At 41.5% G+C, this 23,036-nt stretch overlaps 1 protein-coding gene across 1 annotated transcript; it reads left to right on the top strand.

The window, feature by feature from the left end:
* Positions 1 to 1,254: 1,254 nt before the first annotated feature.
* LOC130083212 (E3 SUMO-protein ligase ZBED1-like) lies at positions 1,255 to 4,285 on the top strand. The gene is made up of 5 exons (XM_056248278.1): positions 1,255 to 1,260; positions 1,445 to 2,547; positions 2,708 to 3,179; positions 3,379 to 3,505; positions 3,635 to 4,285. The coding sequence occupies exons 1-5, from the start codon at positions 1,255 to 1,257 to the stop codon at positions 4,009 to 4,011; spliced, it is 2,085 nt and encodes a 694-aa protein (XP_056104253.1). The 3' UTR covers positions 4,012 to 4,285.
* The last annotated feature ends 18,751 nt before the right edge of the window (positions 4,286 to 23,036 follow it).

Here is a 23,036-nt window from a genome sequence, read left to right as displayed (position 1 = left end):
CCGCCCCCGTCTACTCAACCCGAGGGTGCAACCCTGCCGACTGCGCCAAATTTATGTCACAGGTCGGGGCGGGCCAACCTGACCTGCACCCACCCCTGAGCCCCGGGCCACCCTTGGGGAGTCGGACGGAGGACAGAGCAAGGAGGACAGACAAATGGAGGTCAATTAAAATCAAGTTTTTATTTAAAGTTAAAAGAATCTTCTAGGAGTGTAAGCTGGTAGTCGGAAACTTGGTCGAACTTCGGACTGGAGAGTTTAATGTACACAGGCACTACAGGCACGTCCTTTTCTTCACCGGCAGGTAGGCACGGCACCAGGACCACAGCAGAGGAAGGTTTTTAGTTAGAGGCTTCACCGCGGAGCAGACTGGTGAGTATGCAAGGATGTACGGCTCTTCCAGTGGCAGGCAGAAGGGGCTTACAGCCGGGGGTTTTTACTGCAAGGCAGGCAGGTAAGTATGTCAGTACGTACTCCTTTTCAAACGTCACATACAGGGGCTTACCGTTAGAGGCTTCACCGCAGAGCAGGCTGGTAAGGATGCGGGTACGTACGTCTCTTCTTTCTCTTCAAGTGACAAACAAAAGGGCTTACGACTTGAGGTTTGAGGCTGGAAGCTTCACCACAAGCAGACGGGTGAGTATGCGGGTACGTACGTCTCTTCTGGCTGGAGGTTTGAGGTTGGAAACTTCACCACAAGCAGACTGGTGAGTATGCGGGTCCGTACGTCTCTTCTCTGGTAAAGTCACAGACACAGGGGTTGCAGCAGAGGAGGTTTTACTGCAAAGCAGACAGGCAAGCATGCGAATACGTACTTCTCTTCAAAGTGGCAACAACAGGGCTTACGGCTAGAGGTTTGAACTGAACACTTCACCACAAGCAGACTGGTGAGTATGCGGGTACGTACGTCTCTTCTCTGGTGGAGTCACAGACACAGGGTTTACAGCAGAGGAGGTTTTTACTGCAAAGCAGACAGACAAGCATGCGAATACGTACTTCTCTTCAAAGTGGCGAACAACGGGGCTTACGGCTGGGGGTTTGAGGTTGGAAACTTCACCACAAGCAGACTGGTGAGTATGCGGGTACGTACGTCTCTTCTCTGGTGGAGTCACAGACACAGGGTTTACAGCAGAGGAGGTTTTACTGCAAAGCAGACAGGCAAGCATGCGAATACGTACTTCTCTTCAAAGTGGCAAACAACAGGGCTTACGGCTAGAGGTTTGAACTGCACACTTCACCACAAGCAGACTGGTGAGTATGCGGGTACGTACGTCTCTTCTCTGGCGGAGTCACAGACACAGGGTTTACAGTAGGGCTGGGCGATTTTATCGATTCTGCGATATAAATCGATATTTTTTTTCCAAAGAAAGTATCGATTTTTTAGCCGCGAGTATCGATACATACGTCCCATTCAAATCCCCTGTGTTTACCCCCGTTCGTGTTGCAGGAAGAGCGATTTGGTCAGCCAGCCGCTAGTGTTGCTGTAGAGCAAGTTACCCGTACAAAATGTACACAGACGCAGACGTCTAACTCTTCCTGTTTACCAAGTCAGAGCGAGGATATTCATAGAATGGCGGCGAATATAAATCCGGCACCCGCCTGCTTAAAAGCAGATGTGTGGGAGCACTTTGGTTTTAAAAAAACGAAGGAAAGCAACGACTTGGATAAAAGCGTCGCGGTTTGTAAGCTATGTGGCACTAAAGTTAAGTATTCCGGCAATACCACAAATTTACGAGCGCACCTAAAACGTCACCACCTGGACAAGTTTATGCTTACGGAGGACCCAAAGCAGCAGCGGCCGCGTGACCCAAAACAAACTACGCTGGACATTGATGGCGGTTGTTCCCACAAGTTTCCGTCTGCTTCACCAAGGTCGCAGAAAATTACAGAGTCCATTGCCTACTTTATTTGCCAGGATTTGAGACCATATTCAGTGGTGGAAAACCCCGGCTTTAGGCGCATGGTGAACGCGATGGAGCCCCGCTATCCGATTCCAACCCGCGAACACCTCACCAAGGTTTCCATTCCCGGGCTGTACGCTCAGACAAGGGCACACGTTAAAGCCTCCCTGGCCAGTGCGGAGAGAGTTGCCCTGACGTGCGACGGCTGGACCTCGCGCACAACTGAAGCGTATGTTACCATCACGGCCCACTTTATCAACGAGGAATGGGAGCTCGTTACGTATGTTTTACAAACCAGGGACATGCCCGAGAGCCACACCGGACACAACCTGGCAGAACATCTGAGAAAGGCCCTCGCTGAGTGGGGAATCACAGAAAAGGATCCAGTAATCGTCACTGACAATGCCTCAAATATGACAATCGCAGCTGAGGAGGCAGCATTCACACTTCATGTCAAATGTTATGCTCATACACTAAATCTAGCTGCACAGCGTGCCCTCAAAATCACAGCAGTCGCACGCCTGCTGGGAAGGGTGAGACGCATTGTGAGTTTCTTCAGACGGAGCACCACAGCCAACCACATGCTGAAAGAAAAACAGAGGCTTCTACGACTACCAGAGCACAAGTTGATGACGGATGTAGTTACCAGGTTAGTGTGTGGTTACTTTTCAATAGTTTATTTGTTTTTTTTATTACTTATTCATTTATTAATTACATTATTATTTAATTTGTTTAGTCTTTTATGTAAAGCATCCATGCTGTCTATAAATAAAATATAAATAAAGTATATTTATTTTATTTAACTACAGATGGAATAGGGCGCATGACATGCTGGAAAGATTCCTGGAGCAACAACCGGCCATCTGCGCAACCCTGCTCTCGAGTGAAGTCAGGAAGACCGAGAAAGATCTGTGCACACTGACTGAGTCAGATGTGACAACAGCTGAAGAAGTAGTCAGCGCTCTGAAGCCTATGAAAGAGGCAACACAGTACATGTCCAAGGAGAAGACCCCCACACTGTCAGTCGTCGCACCCCTCCAGGACACACTGATCAACGGACTGAAACCGATCGAAGGTGAATCTGCAGTCATAAAAGAGATGAAGGCTGCCATGGCTGGGGATCTTCAGAAGAGGTATATGGACCTCAAGGCAACTCTCCATGCCTGTTCAGCGATGGATCCAAGATTCAAAAGTCTTCCCTTCCTGACTGAAGATGAAAGACAGGAAGTTTATGATGGACTGATTGTAGAGGCTGCAAGACTGAGCATGCAGCCATCAGAGGTAAGGCAGTGATGGTACTGCTACTAGTTTAAAAGGCAAATCCGACATCAGTTTAAAATAGATAAATATTAAATAGTTTTAAAAGCATAATTAAATACTATAATGTTAACAGGTTTAAATGCATATTTAATATAGTAATTAAAAGATTTATACAATAAAAGCTCATGAATTTCATTTCATGTTGACTTATTTAATTTAGTCACTTTGGAGTGTGGATGAAGAGGGCACAGCAAATGCTCATGCTCATGATGAGGGGATGGCATCTAAAGAAGATAAAGACGCTGTGGATGAAGGAGAGCATTTCATGGAAGGAGTGAGCAGTCAAGGTCAGTAGTATAACCCATTGTTATCCAGTGAAGCGCACTGTGTGTTGTCTGAACTTCTGTGCAGGAAGTATGGAATGTGCTTAACTATAAGTAATGTTTTTTTTGTTTTTATTGTTTATTTATTTGAAGGTCAGCGTCCTCCACCCAGGAATCCAAGGCCCTCTTGTCCACTGGCTGCCCTTCTTGGTGAACGATACGGTGGTGGTGCAGCACGAACCAAGAAAAATACCCAAGAGGACGAGGCCAAGGAGCAGATGACCCGCTACAAGGAGGCAGATCTCCTGGAAGTGAAAGAAGATCCACTGGTCTGGTGGAAGGAGCACCAGTATCAGTATCCACTCTTGTCACAACTTGCTAAAAGGTACCTCTGTATCCCTGGCACTAGCGTTTCCTCTGAGAGGGTATTTTCCACAGCCGGAGATATCATCACTGCTCAGAGAAGCGCACTTCTCCCAGAGCATGTGGATCAAATTATTTTCCTAAACAAAAATCTGAAGACAATGTAGATCACTTGGTCTGCAGTTATGTGGAGAGGAGAGTTTGTTTAGTGTTCACTTAAGGCCTTAAGCTACTTTGCTAAGATGGGTAAAAAAAAATTCAACTTGAATTATTGTCTGGCTGCCATGGTTTATTTTTTCTGCTGGCTAGACTGGCTACCTCACATACGTGTAGGCTTACAGGCCTTAAAATACTCAGCTAAGTTTTAAGTTAAATGTTCTTATTGACTTGAATTATTTGATGTTTTGGAGAAGCCATGGTACTACTATGTTTACTTACCTGGCGGCTTGCACCTTCATTGTTTCATTGCTTCATTAACTCTTCATTGTTAATTGCAAATTGCAATGTTGCACTTTATTTACTTTTCAAAGTCTTGTAAGCTACAGTTTGCACTGTTTCAATAAATGGAACTAATTTTCTCAACACATCTTTGATTAATTTTGTCCAGCATTTATTTTGCAAGCTGTCTGATGTTTTTGAGTTTTCATTTAAATTAATCCAAGTAAATGAAACACTCACAAGATGTCACCAAAATCACTCTGTCCCCTTTAAATCTTTCAGAAAATGATGTAAGTGTATCGAATTATATCGAATCGTATCGAATCGTATCGTAGGCTGAATATCGTGATATATATCGTATCGTGAGCTGAATATCGTGTATCGTATCGTATCGTGAGATTAGTGTATCGCTACAGCCCTAGTTTACAGCAGAGGAGGTTTTACTGCAAAGCAGACAGGACAAGCATGCGAATACGTACTTCTCTTCAAAGTGGCGAACAACGGGGCTTACGGCTGGGGGTTTGAGGTTGGAAACTTCACCACAAGCAGACTGGTGAGTATGCGGGTACGTACGTCTCTTCTCTGGTGGAGTCACAGACACAGGGTTTACAGCAGAGGAGGTTTTACTGCAAAGCAGACAGACAAGCATGCGAATACGTACTTCTCTTCAAAGTGGCAAACAACAGGGCTTACGGCTAGAGGTTTGAACTGCACACTTCACCACAAGCAGACTGGTGAGTATGCGGGTACGTACGTCTCTTCTCTGGTGGAGTCACAGACACAGGGTTTACAGCAGAGGAGGTTTTACTGCAAAGCAGACAGACAAGCATGCGAATACGTACTTCTCTTCAAAGTGGCGAACAACGGGGCTTACGGCTGGAGGTTTGAACTGCACACTTCACCACAAGCAGACTGGTGAGTATGCGGGTACGTACGTCTCTTCTCTGGTGGAGTCACAGACACAGGGTTTACAGCAGAGGAGGTTTTACTGCAAAGCAGACAGACAAGCATGCGAATACGTACTTCTCTTCAAAGTGGCAACAACAGGGCTTACGGCTGGGGGTTTGAGGTTGGAAACTTCACCACAAGCAGACTGGTGAGTATGCGGGTACGTACGTCTCTTCTCTGGTGGAGTCACAGACACAGGGTTTACAGCAGAGGAGGTTTTACTGCAAAGCAGACAGGCAAGCATGCGAATACGTACTTCTCTTCCCAGTGGGCTGTCAAAATCAACCCTCTCGAACGTCTGTGGGACACAACAATGTTAGCCTCTCTTTGTACAGTCGGGAGGAGATAGAAGACTAGGACAAGACATGGACATCCAGCGGGTTTAGGTTCACACTTCAAACAGCAAACAGTGCATCACATCACTTCATCTCAACAAATGGCACTCAGTGGAAAATTACACAGGTATAAGGCCGTTACCCATCTCCTGGCCCGGCTTCTACATCAAAGTCCCGCTGTCGCAAGAGAGGGAGATGCAAAGTCGATTAGGTTACTCACGATCTCTTCACAAACGTTCCTCCGTCCCGTGGCTACCTCCTTCCCATTGGATCCGCCTGTGTGTCTCTCCAATCACCACGCCATGCCCGTTTAGCAGCCCCACATCTGCACCACAGCTCACTCTTCCTCCAACAAACGCCGATCCCGAGGAAAACCAACACCCTGTTTGATCTATGCTTTCTCCTTTTATCTTCCCGTGTCCCAATCGCAAGGCTTGCTTCTCCCACCTCCAGCTGTTAGCGATCTTTGGCAAATCACCCCAGTGTCGGAGATGCTCGCGCTATCCCGGAACTAGCCCGGTGTCCCTTTGTTATGGGTCCGGCGGGAGGCAAAACCCAGAGAACATTAGTTCCGTCCAGAGAAATGAATGAAATTTGTCACCCCGTGACAGTGTCTCACACCAATATTGCCCAGTGGGGCCCCACAGAGCACGTTTCACTTTTGCTGTTTTTACAACAGCGAACCTTTATACTCTCAGCAGTATAAATAATCTTCACTCGCCTCTTCGGAGTGAAGCTCTCCCGTTCCCCTTCAAAATCTCTCCCAATCAGACAGCCCTGACAATTAATTAATAAACAAACAGTCGGACACAAACAGTCGGACAGTGGCACAGTGCTCATTTAGTAAATGCATAGCTAAACAGAAGTGTCTTGAGTCTGGATTTGAATGTGACTACTGTAGGAGCACATCTGATCTCCTCTGGAAGCTGGTTCTAGCTGCAGCTGGCATAATAGCTAAAAGCAGACTCTCCTTGCTTAGAGTGAACCCTTGGTATTTCTAGCTGATGTGATCCTAATGATCTGAGTGATCTGTTGGGTTTATATTCAGTGAGCATATCTGAAAGGTATTTAGGTCCTAGGCCATTAAATGATTTATTTACCAGTAATAATACTTTAAAATCAATCCTAAATGTAACTGGGAGCCAGTGTAAAGACTTGAGGACTGGTGTGATGTGTTCATATTTTCTGGTTCTGCTCAGAATCCTGGCAGCAGCGTTCTGTATGAGCTGCAACTGTCTTATGGTCTTTTTAGGAAGGCCAGTGAAGAGTCCATTACAATAATCCACCCTGCTGGTGATGAAAGCATGCACAAGTTTTTCTAAGTCTTGACTGGGAACAAAGCATCTAATTCTTGCAATATTTTTCAGATGATAGTATGCTGATTTAGTTATTGATTTGTCATGACTACTGAAACTAAGGTCTGACTCTAGAGACACACCCAGGTTCCTGACTTGATTTTTAGTAGTTAGACCCCTAGCGTCAAGGTATACATTCACCTTGAGAACTTCATCTTTGTTGCCAAATGCAATGACTTCAGTTTTGTCTTTGTTTAACTGAAGAAAGTTTTGGCACATCCAATTGTTTACTTCCTCAATGCATTGGCACAGGGAGTCAATGGGGCTGTAATCGTTAGGCGATAGGGATAAGTAGATCTGTGTGTCGTCTGCATAGCTGTGGTAAGAGATTTGGTTCTTTCTCATTATTTGGCTCATTGGGAGCATGTACAGGTTGAACAGGAGTGGCGCAAGAATTGAGCCTTGAGGGACTCCGCATGTCATGGGTGTCCACTCAGACTTATGGTCTCCTATACTCACATAATAACCTCTCTCTTCTAAGTATGACCTGAACCATTTTAGAACTATCCCAGAAAGCCCGACCCAGTTTTCCTGTCAAGAAGTATGTCGTGATCGACAGTGTCAAATGCAGCACTGAGGTCGAGTAGTACCAGCACTGTAAATTTGCCTTTATCAGTATTTAAGCGAATATCATTTATTATCTTTATGAGCGCTGTCTCTGTGCTGTGATGCGATCTGAAACCAGAATGAAAATTGTCGAAGTATCCATTAGAGCTTAAGAATTTGTTCAGCTGATTGAAGACAACTTTTTCAATGATCTTGCCTATGAAAGGAAGATTTGAGATCGGTCTATAGTTGCTTAATAAGGACTTATCCAGATTGCTCTTTTTCAGGAGGGGCTTGACAACTGCAGTTTTCAGGGAGTTTGGAAAATTCCCAGAGAGAAGTGAGGCATTTACCACTTCTAGGAGATCTGCTTCTAAACAGTTTAACACACTTTTGAAGAAATATGTGGGAAGTGCGTCAAGGGCGCAGGTTGATGTTTTAAGGTGTTGTACGGTTTCTTCTAAATTTTTGCCATCAATTTCTTCAAAATCAGACATAGTAGCTGCTTTCTCAGGTTGTGGTCTGATCTGTCTAACCCCAGCGCAACTCAATGATGTGTTGATCACCTTTCTGATATTATTGATTTTCTCAGAGAAGAACGAAGCAAACTCACTGCACTTGCTGTCTGAGAGCAATTCATTGGGAATCTGGCTTGGGGGGTTTGTCAGTCTCTCTACAGTAGCAAAAAGAGTGCGTGTGTTGTTTAAGTTGCTGTTTATAATATTTGAGAAGAAAGTCTGTCTAGCTTTGCCTAGTTCCATATTGAAAGCATGGATGGTGTCTTTGTAGATGTTATAATGGACTACACGTTTTGTTTTCCGCCACATGCGCTCTGTTTTTCTGCATTGTCTTTTCATATTTTGCACTGCTGTTGAGTTTCTCCAAGGTGCTTTTTGTCTACTCTTCCTGACTTTCACAGGAGCAATATCATCAATTACACTTTTAACTTTTGAGTTAAAAGAATCAAGGAGAAAATCAACAGAGTCAGCAGATAGGCTTGGTGTTGAAGATATAGCCTTCATAAATAGCACACTAGTGTTCTCATTTAAGCATCTCTTCTTGACAGACACAGATCTAGCTTCAATGGCAGGAGAGATCAATATATCAAAGAAAATACAAAAATGATCAGACAGTGCTACATCCTTAATAACAATCGATGAAATGTTTAGACCCTTACTGATAAGTATATCTAGAGTGTGTCCACGAGTGTGTGTCAGTCCGTGAACATGCTGAATCAGGTCAAAAGTTTTTAAAACAGTTTTGATTTCTTTTGCCATATTGGTTTCTGTATTATCTATGTGAATGTTAAAATCTCCAGCAATAGCAAAACAGTCAAACTCTGAGGAAATTGTTGATAACAGTTCTGTAAAGTCCTCAGCAAAGGCTGAAGAGTATTTTGGAGGCCTGTAAAGAATAATAAGTAAAATGCGTGGAACGCCTTTAACACAATACCCAGATATTCGAAAGACGGGTAATTACCAAATGATATTTGCTTACATTGATAGACATCCTTAAAAAGAGCAGCTACTCCTCCACCTCTCCTTACAGCTCTGCAGACACTCATGAAAGTAAAGTTAGGAGGAGATGTTTCATTGAGGACTGTTGCACTGCAGCTGTCTTCTAGCCAGGTTTCATTTAGAAGCATAAAATCCAGGTTGTATGTGGTCATTAAGTCATTGACTAGAAGTGATTTATTTTTAAGTGAGCGGATGTTTAAAAGTGCTAACTTAACAGTCTTACTTTTTGTCCCCACAGCAGTCTTAGTTTGGCGTGTAATAGGCACCAGATTAGATGGGTTTGCTGTACGGCTTTTGAAGGCCTTAGACTTTCTATCATGTAATCGAACAGCAATAGAGATAGATACGGGCACACTGGGTTCCCGCTTGTTATGTAAACATTTGAGAAAGTTACTGTTATCATAGCGGGGACCCGGCACATATCAGTGAGAGCTGGTATCAGTTGTTTTTGGTTGACCTCGGGACGATGGAGGAGGGTGAGGGCCCTGGCGCTGTGGCAGAGGCCGAAGAGCTCTCACAGGAGGAGGGGGAGGGCGAGCTGGGCCTGCAGGCTTTGGTGGATGTGGGGCCTGCCGTTTTTTGGTTGACATCTGGGGGCTTGCAGCAAAAGAGTGGGATAGTTTGGTTCCAGCAAACCCCAGTTCTTCCATTTTCTCTGAGAAGCACAGAAGTGGAGATGCTGGAGATAGAGAAAATGTATCTGGTGAGACGGGCTCCAAGATAGCATGTATAATCGGCCCGAGCTCGGCTGCCCCGCGGCGCCTGCGGCTCAGACTCGGCATCGGCGTGTGTTAACCGGGCCGAGTGTGGCCCGCAGCTCGCTCTGGCACATGCATTTTTGTTACGGCTGTAAAGCACTGGGCCGATTCATGTTCACCATAACTGGTAACCCGGCTCTGCCTGTATGATCTGGACCACTTCTGGAAATGACTCAGATTAAATCAATGATGGTTTTAATGAAGCAATAATTAACATAAAAATTATTTTAAAATTGACGTAAATTCCTGACCGTATCTGATGCTTGTCCAAAACAAAATATTAATATTTTTTTGCAGTAATAATAATAATAATAATAGTGTCGTTTTACACAGAGCATTCTTTAATATTTATAATCATAGCAAAAATATTTAGTTGTCATGAAGATCATTCTTTACTTTATGTATTTTAAACATGCATGCGCGCTAGGTGACATCACTCGCACAGCAGTCATGGTGATCGCAGTCGCGGCATTGGCTGAGTAGTGGCAACCGCAATTAGGCAAAGTCACTTCATTTTATTGCCTATTTCAAATATTTACCACCATTGACAGCGGTCGACGGCTGTAAACTCTGGGCGCTCGGTCGGCTCAGACCCGTTTACCAGTATGAAGCCGATTTCAACGGTTAGTTACTGCAGCAAGCGCCAGCACGCATGCTCAGCTCATCACTGGAGTGACGTGTGCACAACTTTGGGTGAAATAAAACTCCACGCCTGACTTGGAATCATCCCTTCTCGATTCTGCGCCATTACGGTGAACTTGAGGTAAGTCTTGTGTTCAATTTCAAGCATCAACATTTCACGCCGAGAATAGGTTCAATCGAGTTCCCTTAACTTCTTATATTAACTCTACATTTCGAACTGTTGCTGATTAAATGTTGATTATTATCGATCCGTTTAAACTTTGTTCGTGGTCCTTTGACATGCTTCCCTCCAGATGAAACGAAAAGAAAGAATTCAGAATTCAGTTAAGAATTATTAATTAGGACAATAATTGTTTATCATGTCTAAGTAGTGCAAGTTAGGTTAATATGAAAGTGGCTCCGATTTTTATGGCGCGAACGAAGCTAACATTGACTAACGTTAGCTGGGCTGTTAGCTCTTCTTTGCAGCCAGAATTAGTACATTCAGGGTATATGCAGGAATCTTGAAGTTAATTTTAATACCTTTTCAAGACTTTTTCAAGACCTTCTCAATATTTTTTAATACCTCACCGCCACTTCAAGTTCAAGCTGTAACCATTTACATCAGTGATACTTTTAACTTAACAGTTTTAGTTTGTGATAAAGACTATAGACCACTCTGATAAAAAAATTAAAAAAAAATTAAAATAGGCTGGGATAGTAAATCAAAGCAAAGTTTATTAAAAAACAAAACAAAACTTTGCTCCACCCTCAACAACAATCATGCTGACGTGCCTCAGTTCTTCGTTTTTTTTTAATAAAAATGACTAAATTCACACACTTTTACGATGTTTTTGGGACTCAAACTGTTGGACAGCTAATTCAGAAAAAATACTTTCAAAATTTAAGACTTTATAAAGCCGTGATAAGACTTTTTAATACTTTTTAAGGGTCTTAATTTTCCCAAAATTGATTTATCACCTTTTAATACTTTTCAAGACCCCGCGGATACCCTGACATTAGACGCCATTTTTATTGAATGCAATTTACGTGAATGCAATTTACGAGCAGTCTTTGATCTGTGGAAGAAAATAAAGTGGAACAAAATTTTAGCTGGATTAAGGCCCACAGACTGGCAACAAACATTGTCAAAAAGTATACACATTTTGATCCTGTAAGAAAATGTTTATTTTACTTATGTAAATTGTAATAGAGGAATGATGTGAGACTTTGGTATAAGTCATGCTGAAAGCTGGGTCATAGGCCTATTTCACAAGATGGCCCCCGAGACCGGAAGTAGGGTAAACTCTTTTCCGGTGAAAGCGCTAGCAGTTACAGTCGGAGGACAAATGCGGAAACTATAAGCGGTTTAGTCCTGTTGCTTACCTTTTTTTATGGTGTTTATGTCAACCCAAAGAAGAAACAACCCTATTTATCACTTCACAGCTTTCCGTGTCTTACGGGTTTTCATGGAACAACTGGGGAGACGTTAAATCACGCCAGACACAGACGGCAAAAAGACTTCTGGTCGCGCCGCCCGCCCAAATCCCTATTCATTTTCAAAATGGACTTTGAACAGCTTGTTTTCTCTCCAAGTCATTCATATAACGTTATCTGACAAAAGTAAGAATATCAGATGTTGTCCGTTTTGTTGATAGTTTTCAGGGAGTTGTGAAAAGATCGAAATTGGACAAATTCTTGACGTTTGCTTAGTGCTTACATAAAAAAAGTTCCATTCATTTTTGGCATGACACTTGATGACTAAGCTCACATTTAACGTTAATATATCGAAAAACAATAAATAAATAAATTGAAATGATGTCTGATTGTAGGCTATGAGTTAAATCTAGTGGCTTTTGTTAAAAAAAAATCATGTTATTAAGTGTTAGTCCAGGAGATTGCAGCAATCTTCCACTACTAGATTATGGCTCCTTTTTCATGTTACCATGAATGAAACTAAGAATTGTACATCTTTACAGTGAATTTGACCTAACGTTGCTAGTATGTCTAATAATGAAATTAAGGCAAATAAAAAAATATTTAGACTAAAAACATAAATGAAGTGATTGATTTTACATGTTTAAAAAAAATCATGTTACAAAATAATATTTAACTGTCTGGGGTCCCCTTATGAAAAGAAAATATTCCCTATATGAATGATCAATATATGAAATGGTTTAACAGTATATTTGAAAACATACAGAATAATATATGGTGATAATATATTACAATATATTGAATGAAACATGTCATTCAAGTCACTTTTTGCATAGAAACAAGTCATTTTCATATATTTAAAAATGTGAGAATATATTTACTAATATATAATGTAATTTTATATTCAGTAATACACTAAAAAATATATACAGGGATTAAAGTTATCCGTCGCTACGACGGACTTCCGTTAATATCAGGTTTCCCCCTGTCCTTATGTCTTAAATCACCCTTTTCATTATTTTAAGGCCGTAAATATGCTTATATTTCTCAAATAGTGTAATAAATGTCTTAATTTTAGTTCGAATGGGTCGGAAGGACGAGGTGTTCACCCGCTTAGGGAGATGTGATCAAAGCCTGGACTGGAGCAAAAGCCCGTTCCTCTCTGCACAGAAGCGTTCTATTTTCACTCCGCTCCTGATCCACTCCGGGTTTTCCAGTCCCACTCACGGGAAAAACTGCTCCGTGTTCAAACAACTTTAAAAATGATTCCAATATGTTTATTTTTTTAATCCACAAACGTCTGAATTTTTAAGACTATATGTAACGGTTTGGAAAGTATTTTACACGTTTAATAAATGTCCCAGCTGCCCTTGCTTGCACAAGTAAACAGCAGGCCTGGCATAGCGCACCCAGGTAAAAAGGAAAGAAAGTTACAGAAAACAACTTCTACAAACAATTTTAATTTGCCAACAGGTAATAATAATAAATAAAAGTGCATGACGTGCAAATCGGGTAACAATCAAGTGCAATATAAACATGTTTTGTCAGGGCATCAGTCCCGAACCGGCATCAACACTCCATTTCAACATCTGCTTCCTCCTTCACACGCGCCTGGCGTGATTTAACTTCTCCCCGGTTGTTCCATGAAAAGCCGCAAAACACGAAAAGCTGTGAAGTGATCAATAGGGTTGTTTCTTCTTTGGGTTGAAACATAAAAGGTAAGCAACCGCTTTTAGTCTCCGCATTTGTCCTCCGACTGTAACTGCTAGCGCTTTCACCGGAAAAGAGTTTACCCTACTTCCGGTCTCGGCGGCCATTTTTGTGAAATAGGCCTATTGTCTGTTGCTGAGTGAGATCGGGACTCTTATTATGAAAATGAACTGAGGACTCTTATAGAGGAGCAGTATTGCGCCGGCGCCCTCGCAGTATGATTACTCTGACACGTTTGCTCCTGTTTTTACAGGTATGATAACAAGTTAATATGCAGACGAGTCCTGTAATTCCGATGTATGTTCATGCTGCAAATATTTTGTGTATTAATGTTCTGGGTTGTGAAGATATTGAATATGTGCAGACCGTCCGCCATTTTGTCAACGCTGTGACATGACGTGGTCGTGAAATGCATTTAATGGCCTTTTGCGCGGGGCCTGTAACAGATGCACTTTCAACATTTAACAATATCGAGAAGAAAGTCGTGTCTGAAAGCTGCAATCTTTTACTTGTATTGGTTAAAATGAATGGGCAATATCTCGTGTTTTTCCGTGGGTGCTCGAATTTGTCGGTGGCTGTTGGCTTATTTTTCATAACATGTTTGCTGGCGTTTGTCTGTGCGGTGTGAATTGGCCTATAGTTGTAGTTTTATGGTGCAAACTGAAGTAACGTATGCACTATAGTAACATTTAACCTGTCCTTCCAGAAAAATGCAGAGTTTTTTTTGTGATTTGTTGCGGGCAAAAATCCTTAATTATGCGGCACGTTTTCTTAAAAAATGCGACGGAATATGTGGAATATTTATGCAATTGTATGCGATGAAAAAAAGTGATTCCCCAAACACCCTGTTCTCACTTAATCTCCCTTAATGTAAAGAGTAATTTCTTATTACTTCCTATGCTAAGCAAGCATACTACATCACAGAAAGTGCTGGGAATATTTATTTCAGTTTTCAGTTTTATTTCAGACCTTAATAAACACATGGCTCAAACTTACAAAACATTGATGAATCAAACATGTTCTGTAGCTTTACAAAAGGAATATGCTAACGTTACAACTTCTGTAAAAATGAATAAAATATATATATATATAAAAGTTTGCTTTCTGTTTTACAGAGTTAGCTATACAAAACAGACATCTGTTAAAATAAGTGCTTCCAATGCACAACGTGCAATATCTTACTGTAATGCAAATTTACATGTCTTGTAACATATTTGTGGCTTTTTTATTTTTGAACACCCCACAAGTACATGACACACAGAACAGGTCTTCTCGAGAGGCTGTGCCTACAGGTAGGAATTCTACAAAGTGATCTTTCTCGGTTTACTCTGACATATCTACATATAATGTTTTGCTACTAATCTGCTATGCCTGCTTTTTCTTGTCTTACAGCAATTGCCAAGGAGATCCTCATTCAGCTCGATTCTATCAGAGCAGCAGTTGCTCATCCTGGTGCATTTCCAAAAAATCTCCAGCAGTCAAGCAGTTCCAGACTTCACGCCAGACCCAACACATTTTGGGCTCCCGCCACTTTCAACTATTGAGGAGCTACAATGTTTGGAGGAGACATTAAAGAATCCAGAGGAGAGGAAAAATCTGGTGAGTTAATTTATACATTAATCAGATCATTCCTAAAAGTCAGTCCCCACTCTCATTCATGCTATATTCCTTAAATAACTAACAGGGTTCTCACGGGGCCTTAAAAAGCCTTAAAAGCATTGAATTTATTAATTTGGAAATAATACCTTAAAAAGACTTTAAAAGGTCTTGAATTTTGATGTTTGTTTCTTAAAAATTGTGCTGTATGTAACATCTCCGTATTGTATTTTTCCTCAAAAGTTTCATTTGTCAACCATCATCGTTCTCAGCCACTCCCTCTGTTCGCTGATTGGTCCTACAAAAAATTGATTTCTGGAAACCTAAGAATATACAGCAGTCCCAGACGTAGTACTGAAGGAAAATGAAATTGAGCGGAAGTGCGTAGGAGGGCGCAGCCAGGCTAATTTCCCATGCCTGACAGCGCTGGTCAATGGATTGATCTCTATGAAGTGAAACATCAGATACCATATGTAATTTGAGTAAAAAAAATAAAATAAATAAAAATAAGATATTGTTTGATAAGTGCTGATTGAAGTCCGTGAAATCCAAAAAAGTAGTGCTTTACGTCCTTAAAAAGTCCTGGAATTTCATAATGACAGAGTCTGTACGAACCCGTCAAATATAAATCACCTTATAATGGGAAGGTTAATTTGTCATTTTTCAGATCAGGTCACATCAGGTGCTCCTAAATGTTTGACTGTGCTCCTAAACTTTTTAAATTAAAAAGAAATGTAAGTGTAGAGGAGAGCCTTGCATCCAAATTAAGTTTTGGTGGTTGCAGAGTAACATCACATGGTCATGCTGCCCTCTCCTATCTTGTGTTTTTCTCAGATGCAGTCCGCCGGAATGCCCTGACCAAAGACTCTACAGAAAAGGAAATAGAGCTCCTCATCACCAGGTGGCTGCAGCCTCTGATAGGGATGGTGGCCGAAGCCAGAGGGCGAACAGGCAGACAACATAGACCTCAAAAACGCAGTGGGATTAAATGTTTTAAAGTTACAAATTTGATATTGGAAATTAGTATTTTGAACTCCTTGATTTTACATTAATGCTGTGATATTTCAATATCTGTTATTAATGTGTGTGTGCCCTTGTTTATATTACATGGGGACCAAATGTCCCCACAAGTATAGTAAAACCTGAGATCACCTACATTGTGGGGACCAGCCAGTGGTCCCCATGAGGAAAACAGCTTTTAAATCATACTAAGTAATGTTTTTTGAAAATGTAAAAATGCAGAATGTCTCCTGTGATGGGTTGGTTTAGGGGTAGGGTTAGTGTAAGGGGACAGAAAATACATTTTGTACAGTATAAAAATCATTATGCCTATGGAGAGTCCCCACAAAGATAGTGGACCAGACGTGTGTGTGATGAGCTGACTTTGTTAATTTAAGTAGTGTCCTTCATTCATCAGAGGGGAGAGAAGTGTGGTCCAATAAAAAAATGCATTAAACATGAAACCTGTCTTCCTTGTGCTGTTTTATTTAAGTTTATCTTGCATAAATAACGGCTGCTCAGCTATTTTAGTATTAACCTGACATGAATGAAAAATCAATAGTTTAAATAAGCCAAAACAAGGAACGGGATTGGAGGGGAGCGTTACGTCCTCTCACTCGGGGTTCCGCAATCGGGCCGCATTAAAACCGAGCGCTCGGCCGAGTGTTTAAGCCTTAATCGGACCGCGTTAAAACCGAGTGCTCGCAGAGCAATCGGACCTAGATTCATGCCGAGGATCGGCCGAGTGTTTTAGCCTTAATCGGGCCGCTCTCGGCCCGCACAATTTTTGCTAGCTGGGCTGTTGCACTAGTGTTATCGGAGGCTGTAATATGCTGTCCTGGTTTCCCTGGCTGTTTTCCAGAAAGTCGTCCTTGGGAGCTGAATCTTGGAGCAGTTCTAATATGTCACATTCTGTCTGTGGTGAGCTCTGTGGGCAGGGCTCAGCTGAGATTGTGTCCGTGAGCAGAAGTTGTTGTGGCTGCATGGTGTTATCATTGTCCTTGTGTGACGTGTCAACCGCATGTCCATTCAGGTGCTGAAGTGAAGTCCTGTGGTCATTCATACTGTGTCCAGGTGTGTGTGTGCCATTCAGGTTGAGTGGTTTGGCACACACTGCAGAAGGATGATTGAGGGAGAAGCAGATATTGTCCTTTAGCACTCTTGAGCCAAGTTTGTTTGGGTGGTGGCCATCCTGTTGAAACAGTTGCCTCTGACTCCAGAAAAGATTGAAGTTGTCAATGAAGTTTACTCCTTTTAAATAGCAGGTTTTTTGCAGCCATGTATTAAGCCCAAGCAACCATGAAAACCTGTTTGTTCCTCTTGCTGGGAGTGGTCCACTGATGAATGTTTGAACTTTCAGTCTTTTAAGTGTTTCAAAAAGTTCATTGAAATCCTTCTTAAGGAGGTCTGACTGCTCTTTATGAATATCATTTTTCCCCACATGAATGATGAGTCGATTTGCAGTTTTATGTTTCATCAGAATGTTCTCAAGTTCCCTGTTCACATCAGAAGTTGTTGCTTGTGGAAGGCAGCATGTAGTTGTATCCCTGCTACTAATGTTTCTGATTATGGAGTCCCCCACTATCAGTCTCCTGTGCTCGGCTGTGCTCTGAGCTGAGTGCCGCTGTCTGCTCGACCTTGAGCGCCAGTTAGCATCAGTGTTAGCTACTGGCTGATTCAGTCTGTGTTCGATCACATTCATCACATTTGGGGATTTCTCATTTACATTCATTAATACTTCAAATCTGTTCTCAAGATGTATAGGCGGTGGTAGGAGACCAGTGTTTGCAATCCTTGTCAGAGCCGTATCTGGGGTAGAGGATGCTACTGCGGCAATATGTGATACTCGTGACAATCTGATGTCACGAGTGCCTTTGGGTCTCGCTCCCTGTGTGTGCCACCGATTTGTAAGTCGATCGGTTTGTTTCTCTACACTCAGTATGGCCTGTCGAGGAGTACTAGATGCATGGGACTCACCGGCTGTATGCTGAGGGCGTCCATGGCTGATCTCTGTTGTGTGTTCCTTAAGGTTTGGTGGTCCCACAAATAACTTTATTTCAATAACTACAATCCTTTGTAAAAGTCTCTGGCAGTTAATGCAGCAAGTAGATTCCAGAAGAGGCATTTTCTCTTATCCTTTATGAGTGTAGACAGTTGTGTTTTCTCTTCCCCGGAATGTAAGCTTTTAGTGGGAGACTTGTCAAGTAAAAAGAATTCAGCTTTTTTGTAGTAATCCAAGCGTTTGAGCACTGTGCTGATTAGCTGAAGTTAAAATTAGGTGATAAAAGGAGATAAAATATAAAAATATAAAGGCGATAGAGCAAAGCGCGGAGCAGTAAGCAAGAGCGTCCGAACAGTATTTAGAGAAACGAATATTTCCCCCTCCTCTGTTTTCAATAATAACATAGTGCACACACCCGCATAAATACGCCGCGAGCGCCATTATAACTATGCCAAACCTATGGGCGGCAGTGTAGGGAGAAGGATAAAGCCATGTGTAATAGCCTTTTCCCTTTAGCCTTTGTTCCCATCAAAGCTACTACTGTTTCTAGGATTTCCTGGATATAAGTAGTGTCTTTCGCTCAATAATGACATGTTGAATGCAAATATGACATTGTTTAAGATGTCTTTGTTATGACATCTTGATATAAACCATAACATCATAACCTGTCAGAGTCTTTGTCATGACAACTTGACATTAAATTAAGTTAAACTGTCATGTGGTTGGTTTTGACACTGGCTGTCATAAGGCCATTATAACTGTGTCATGAATATTTTTCGTGACCTCAACTACAGTGGTACAAATTGAATTTGTCATTAAACAGTTATAATGGCTTCATGACAGCCAATCTCAAAACCAACCACCTGACAGTTTAATGTAATGTTAACCAATAAAGCTAAGTGGTTTCTTAAGTTTGATAATTAATCTGCTATGTCATGTTTATGACAGGTTTTGTTGTCTTAGTAATGTCAAGTTGTCATGACAAAGACACTGACAGGTTATGATGTATTGGTTTATGTCAAGGTGTCATAACAAAGACATCTCAAACAATGTCATATTTGCATTAAAAATGTCATAATTGAGCGAATGACACTTAATGACAGTTGTCATAAACATGCATACAACTTCCTTCATATTCATAACATGTGTCATGTCATGATTATGAAGGTGTCATGCAATGTTGTTTTCGTCAACGATGACGATAACGAAATGATTTCGTTGACGCACTTTTTTTTTATGACGATAACGCGACGATGACTAGCTAAAAATAGCTCTAAGGTGACTAAAACATGACGAGATGTTTTCGAGTTTTCGTTGACAAGACGAGATGGAAGCTCAGGGCACTAAGAGCTTATGTGTCCTGCTCGTCTGGTTTTAGACAGACTGAGCAGCTTTTCGTTTTGTTTGGCGGACGTTCTAAGGGACTTGCCGCATCAAAACAGGGCCTATCCAGATGGATAGTCGATGCAATAGCGCTGGCTTACACCTCTAAGGGCCTGCAATGCCCCTTGGGTGTCAGAGCGCACTCCACGAGAGGCTTGGCCTCTTCGTGGGCATGGTCTAGCGGGATTACCCTGCAAGATATCTGTACGGCCGCGGGCTGGGCCTCGCCGTCTACATTTATAAAATATTATAACCTGGAGGTCCCCGCCTTACAAGCTAAGCTTTTGGCGGTCTAGAATTCAGTGCTATCTGCCCCGCTGTGCGGTCCAGATGCTGAGTTTGGCCTGTGTATCGCGCACTGACCGATACAGCAGCTCCACGAGTGTTGACACACGTATGGTCACCCAGTTTAGGCTGAAAGCTTTCACCCTGGCTGCGTGGTATAATTTTCATATGATTAGCTCCTCTGGATGCTACTTTATAAGGAATGACGCTTTTAGCCCCTCTTCCTTTACTCTTTGTGAGTCTATGGTGATTATGCACTATATGCGCCCCGGGCCTCTGCCCTTGGGAGTTTGGTGTTGGATCCCTGTATGCACAGCGTGTTGCACTGTGTTCCCCATAGCGTAAGATATTACGCAGTGCGAGAGATACTCTCGTAAGAGAACGTACTCGGTTACTAACGTAACCTCTGTTCTCTCTAGAGAGGGAACGAGTACTGCGTATCTTGCCGTGCTTACAATGCGCTCTGGTTCGCTTCGGCGATGAAAACCAGTTTGTATCAGCCTGACGACCGGCTTTATAGGGCGAGACCACGCCCTTTCTGGCGGGACGTGACGAAATGGGCGCGAAGTGCCCCCATTGGTCATGACGTCACGCAGAGCCGTTCTCGATAGGCTGCTGCTTTTGCTCAGGGCAGCCAATAGGCGCGCGAGCTGTCTCGCCTATGTCTGCATGCTGCCGCAAAGCGTTTTACATTGTTTAAAAATTAAGGATAATTTTTGGCTTCAATATCTCGTGGAAAAGAGGTTTTCCCCATAGCGTAAGATATTACGCAGTACTCGTTCCCTCTCTAGAGAGAACAGAGGTTACGTTAGTAACCGAGTACGGTTTGAGAGCAAGTATATACATTTTCATATTAAAGTGAACTAATCCTTTAAACAGATTTTAATGATATATCCCCTTTAAGGTTAATGATTAATCAATTAAATTATCATTAATTTAAATGATGATCGATCATGGGAATGATCGTAAATTGGCTTCCCTGTCTTGAATCCAAACATATGTAAACAGAAAGTGGAACAAACTGTACTTGTGGCGAGATTCATGACATTAGTTACAAGGAAGGTTTGTGGTTTTTTTTTCATTCTTTTATTACTTTAAATTGTTGCTGGGGAGGGTTGGTCTCCATTAAATGCAGCAATAAAATATTTCCCTCTCATTTGTCAATGCTGAAAACTCGTGATTAACTCAAAACTTGTGATTAAAACATTTACATCAATAGTATTATGCAAAAATAAATGATGAATTGGTTCCTATAATAACAGTGCTTAATTCATGCAGCATGGAAAAAATACAACACAATCTTTGACTCAGAACAGATATAAGGACATAGGTATTTTCTCATGCTCGTCGCATTATAAGGGACTGTTTTTAAGGGTTAAAAGGGTTATAACCTTCTACATCACCAAACTAACCCTTTTTAGGAACATGACCTCAAAACTCAACAATTGACGTTTGAATGTATTACAGGTTGGTCTGGTTTTGCAGGAAGGCTTCTCTAGTTAAATATTTGGCAACACTTTAAAATAATGATTCTGTCAAGGTTGGGTGAAGGGATGAGCGATGACTCAATAATGCAGGAGAATCAGGCTTTTATTAGTTATAAAATAAAACAAAAAACAGACAAAAACCGAGCGCTCACACAGGACCGAGCAAATACTCATTCTGTGCGCTCACAACAGACTGGAAGTGTCTGGTCCCTTCAAGGTTGTGTAGTGTGTGCGCACAAACAACGAGAAAGGCCTCAGATATAAGCTTGGGATGTCGACTTAAGGACACTTGAGCCCGGAGTAACATGTAAAGTCAAGTCACCTTATTTATGTAGCGCTTTTAACAATATAGATTGTTTCAAAGCAGCTTTACAGTGATAATAGGAAATTAAAGTAGAGATTGTTTGGGCTTTACAGCAGCTCTAGAATAAAGTTATCTCTGATGGGGAAAAAAATTGCTAAGTATATTTGCAGCCAAACTAATTACCAGTATACTTCAAGTAGTGGTGGACGAAGTAAAGTAGAGTTAAAGTAGAGATACCCAAGGTAAAATATTAGGCTACTCAAGTTAAAGTAGAAGTGCTGCCTTTAAACATTCACTTGAGTAAAAGTACAAAAGTATTTGCCTTCAAATGTACTCAAGTATCCAAGTATTATGATTTTTTTATGGCTATAATGTTCTATTATAATTTTTGTCACAAGACTCTTGCTTAACTCAGTCTACGTGAAGACTCTAATGTCACTCTTGGCACACCAATCTATTAATAAAATGACATTAATTAGTCAGACAGACAGACACTGATGTCTATTAAAATTTTCATAAGCCAGTTTCGGTTTAACATTTATTTGTAACAGTAATCCAAGTTTTTATTTAAACTTAAACTTGCAAAACACAGGTTCACATGAGTTTTCCTTTACTATATTGCATCTGAATGTCTGAATGATAAAACTGACCAGATCAGATTCACTGTAATAGGAACTAGTGTTTGTAATCAGAAGAAACGCACTTGCCAATCACAACTGTATACAATACATAATACTATTTCAGTTATGAATTTCCCAACACATTCAGGAACAATATTTTATATGAATTTAGTAATGCTTTTATGTGTGATTGTCAGTGTTTGTGCATTAACTCTATACTGCTTCACATGAAGCCTGGTGATACTTGGCAAAAAATAAAACTAAATAAAGCATAGTGTGAAAATCTCAAAACAAATTAGATAAACTGTCATCACAACCAGTGTTGGGTATAATTACTTTGAAAAGTAGTTAATTAGGTTGCAACGTTACCATCAATTAAAAGTAATCAGTTACGTTACAGCGTTATCTATTCATAAAAGTAACGCGTTAGAGTACTCATGCGTTACCAAAAATTAAAAGCCGTTTGCAGCGCCTCACACATGCTGCAGCTTAATTGACAGACACGGCCCCTTTTAAATGCACCTAGAAGTCGTGACTCCTGGCAATGAATAACGTCAGTCATCCGACTAAATTAACACTGCGGGATAACAATAACAGGAAAGACAGTCATCAATAGGCTATTCCACATAGCGTTTTATTTATTTATTATCACAGAACATATTAATCAAAATTCACACCTTCCCAGCCCGGGTAGCCTAGGCTATATGAGCACCATACAACAAGATAACTCCTGATTTTTTCTTTAACTCTAATGCAGTTAGAGTCTTTCTGATTAATCTACGGAAAGATGGAGACTCCACAGTTGTAATTGGAAGCATCTCCTCAACTACATAACCGGCCACAAGTTTGTG

Source organism: Rhinichthys klamathensis, unplaced genomic scaffold (assembly GCF_029890125.1).
Source record: "Rhinichthys klamathensis goyatoka isolate OS25496 unplaced genomic scaffold, OSU_Roscu_1.1 h1tg000054l_1, whole genome shotgun sequence".
Lineage (NCBI taxonomy): Eukaryota > Metazoa > Chordata > Actinopteri > Cypriniformes > Leuciscidae > Rhinichthys > Rhinichthys klamathensis.
Note: the sequence above shows the minus strand (reverse complement) of the source record. Positions and strands in the feature narration are given on the sequence as shown.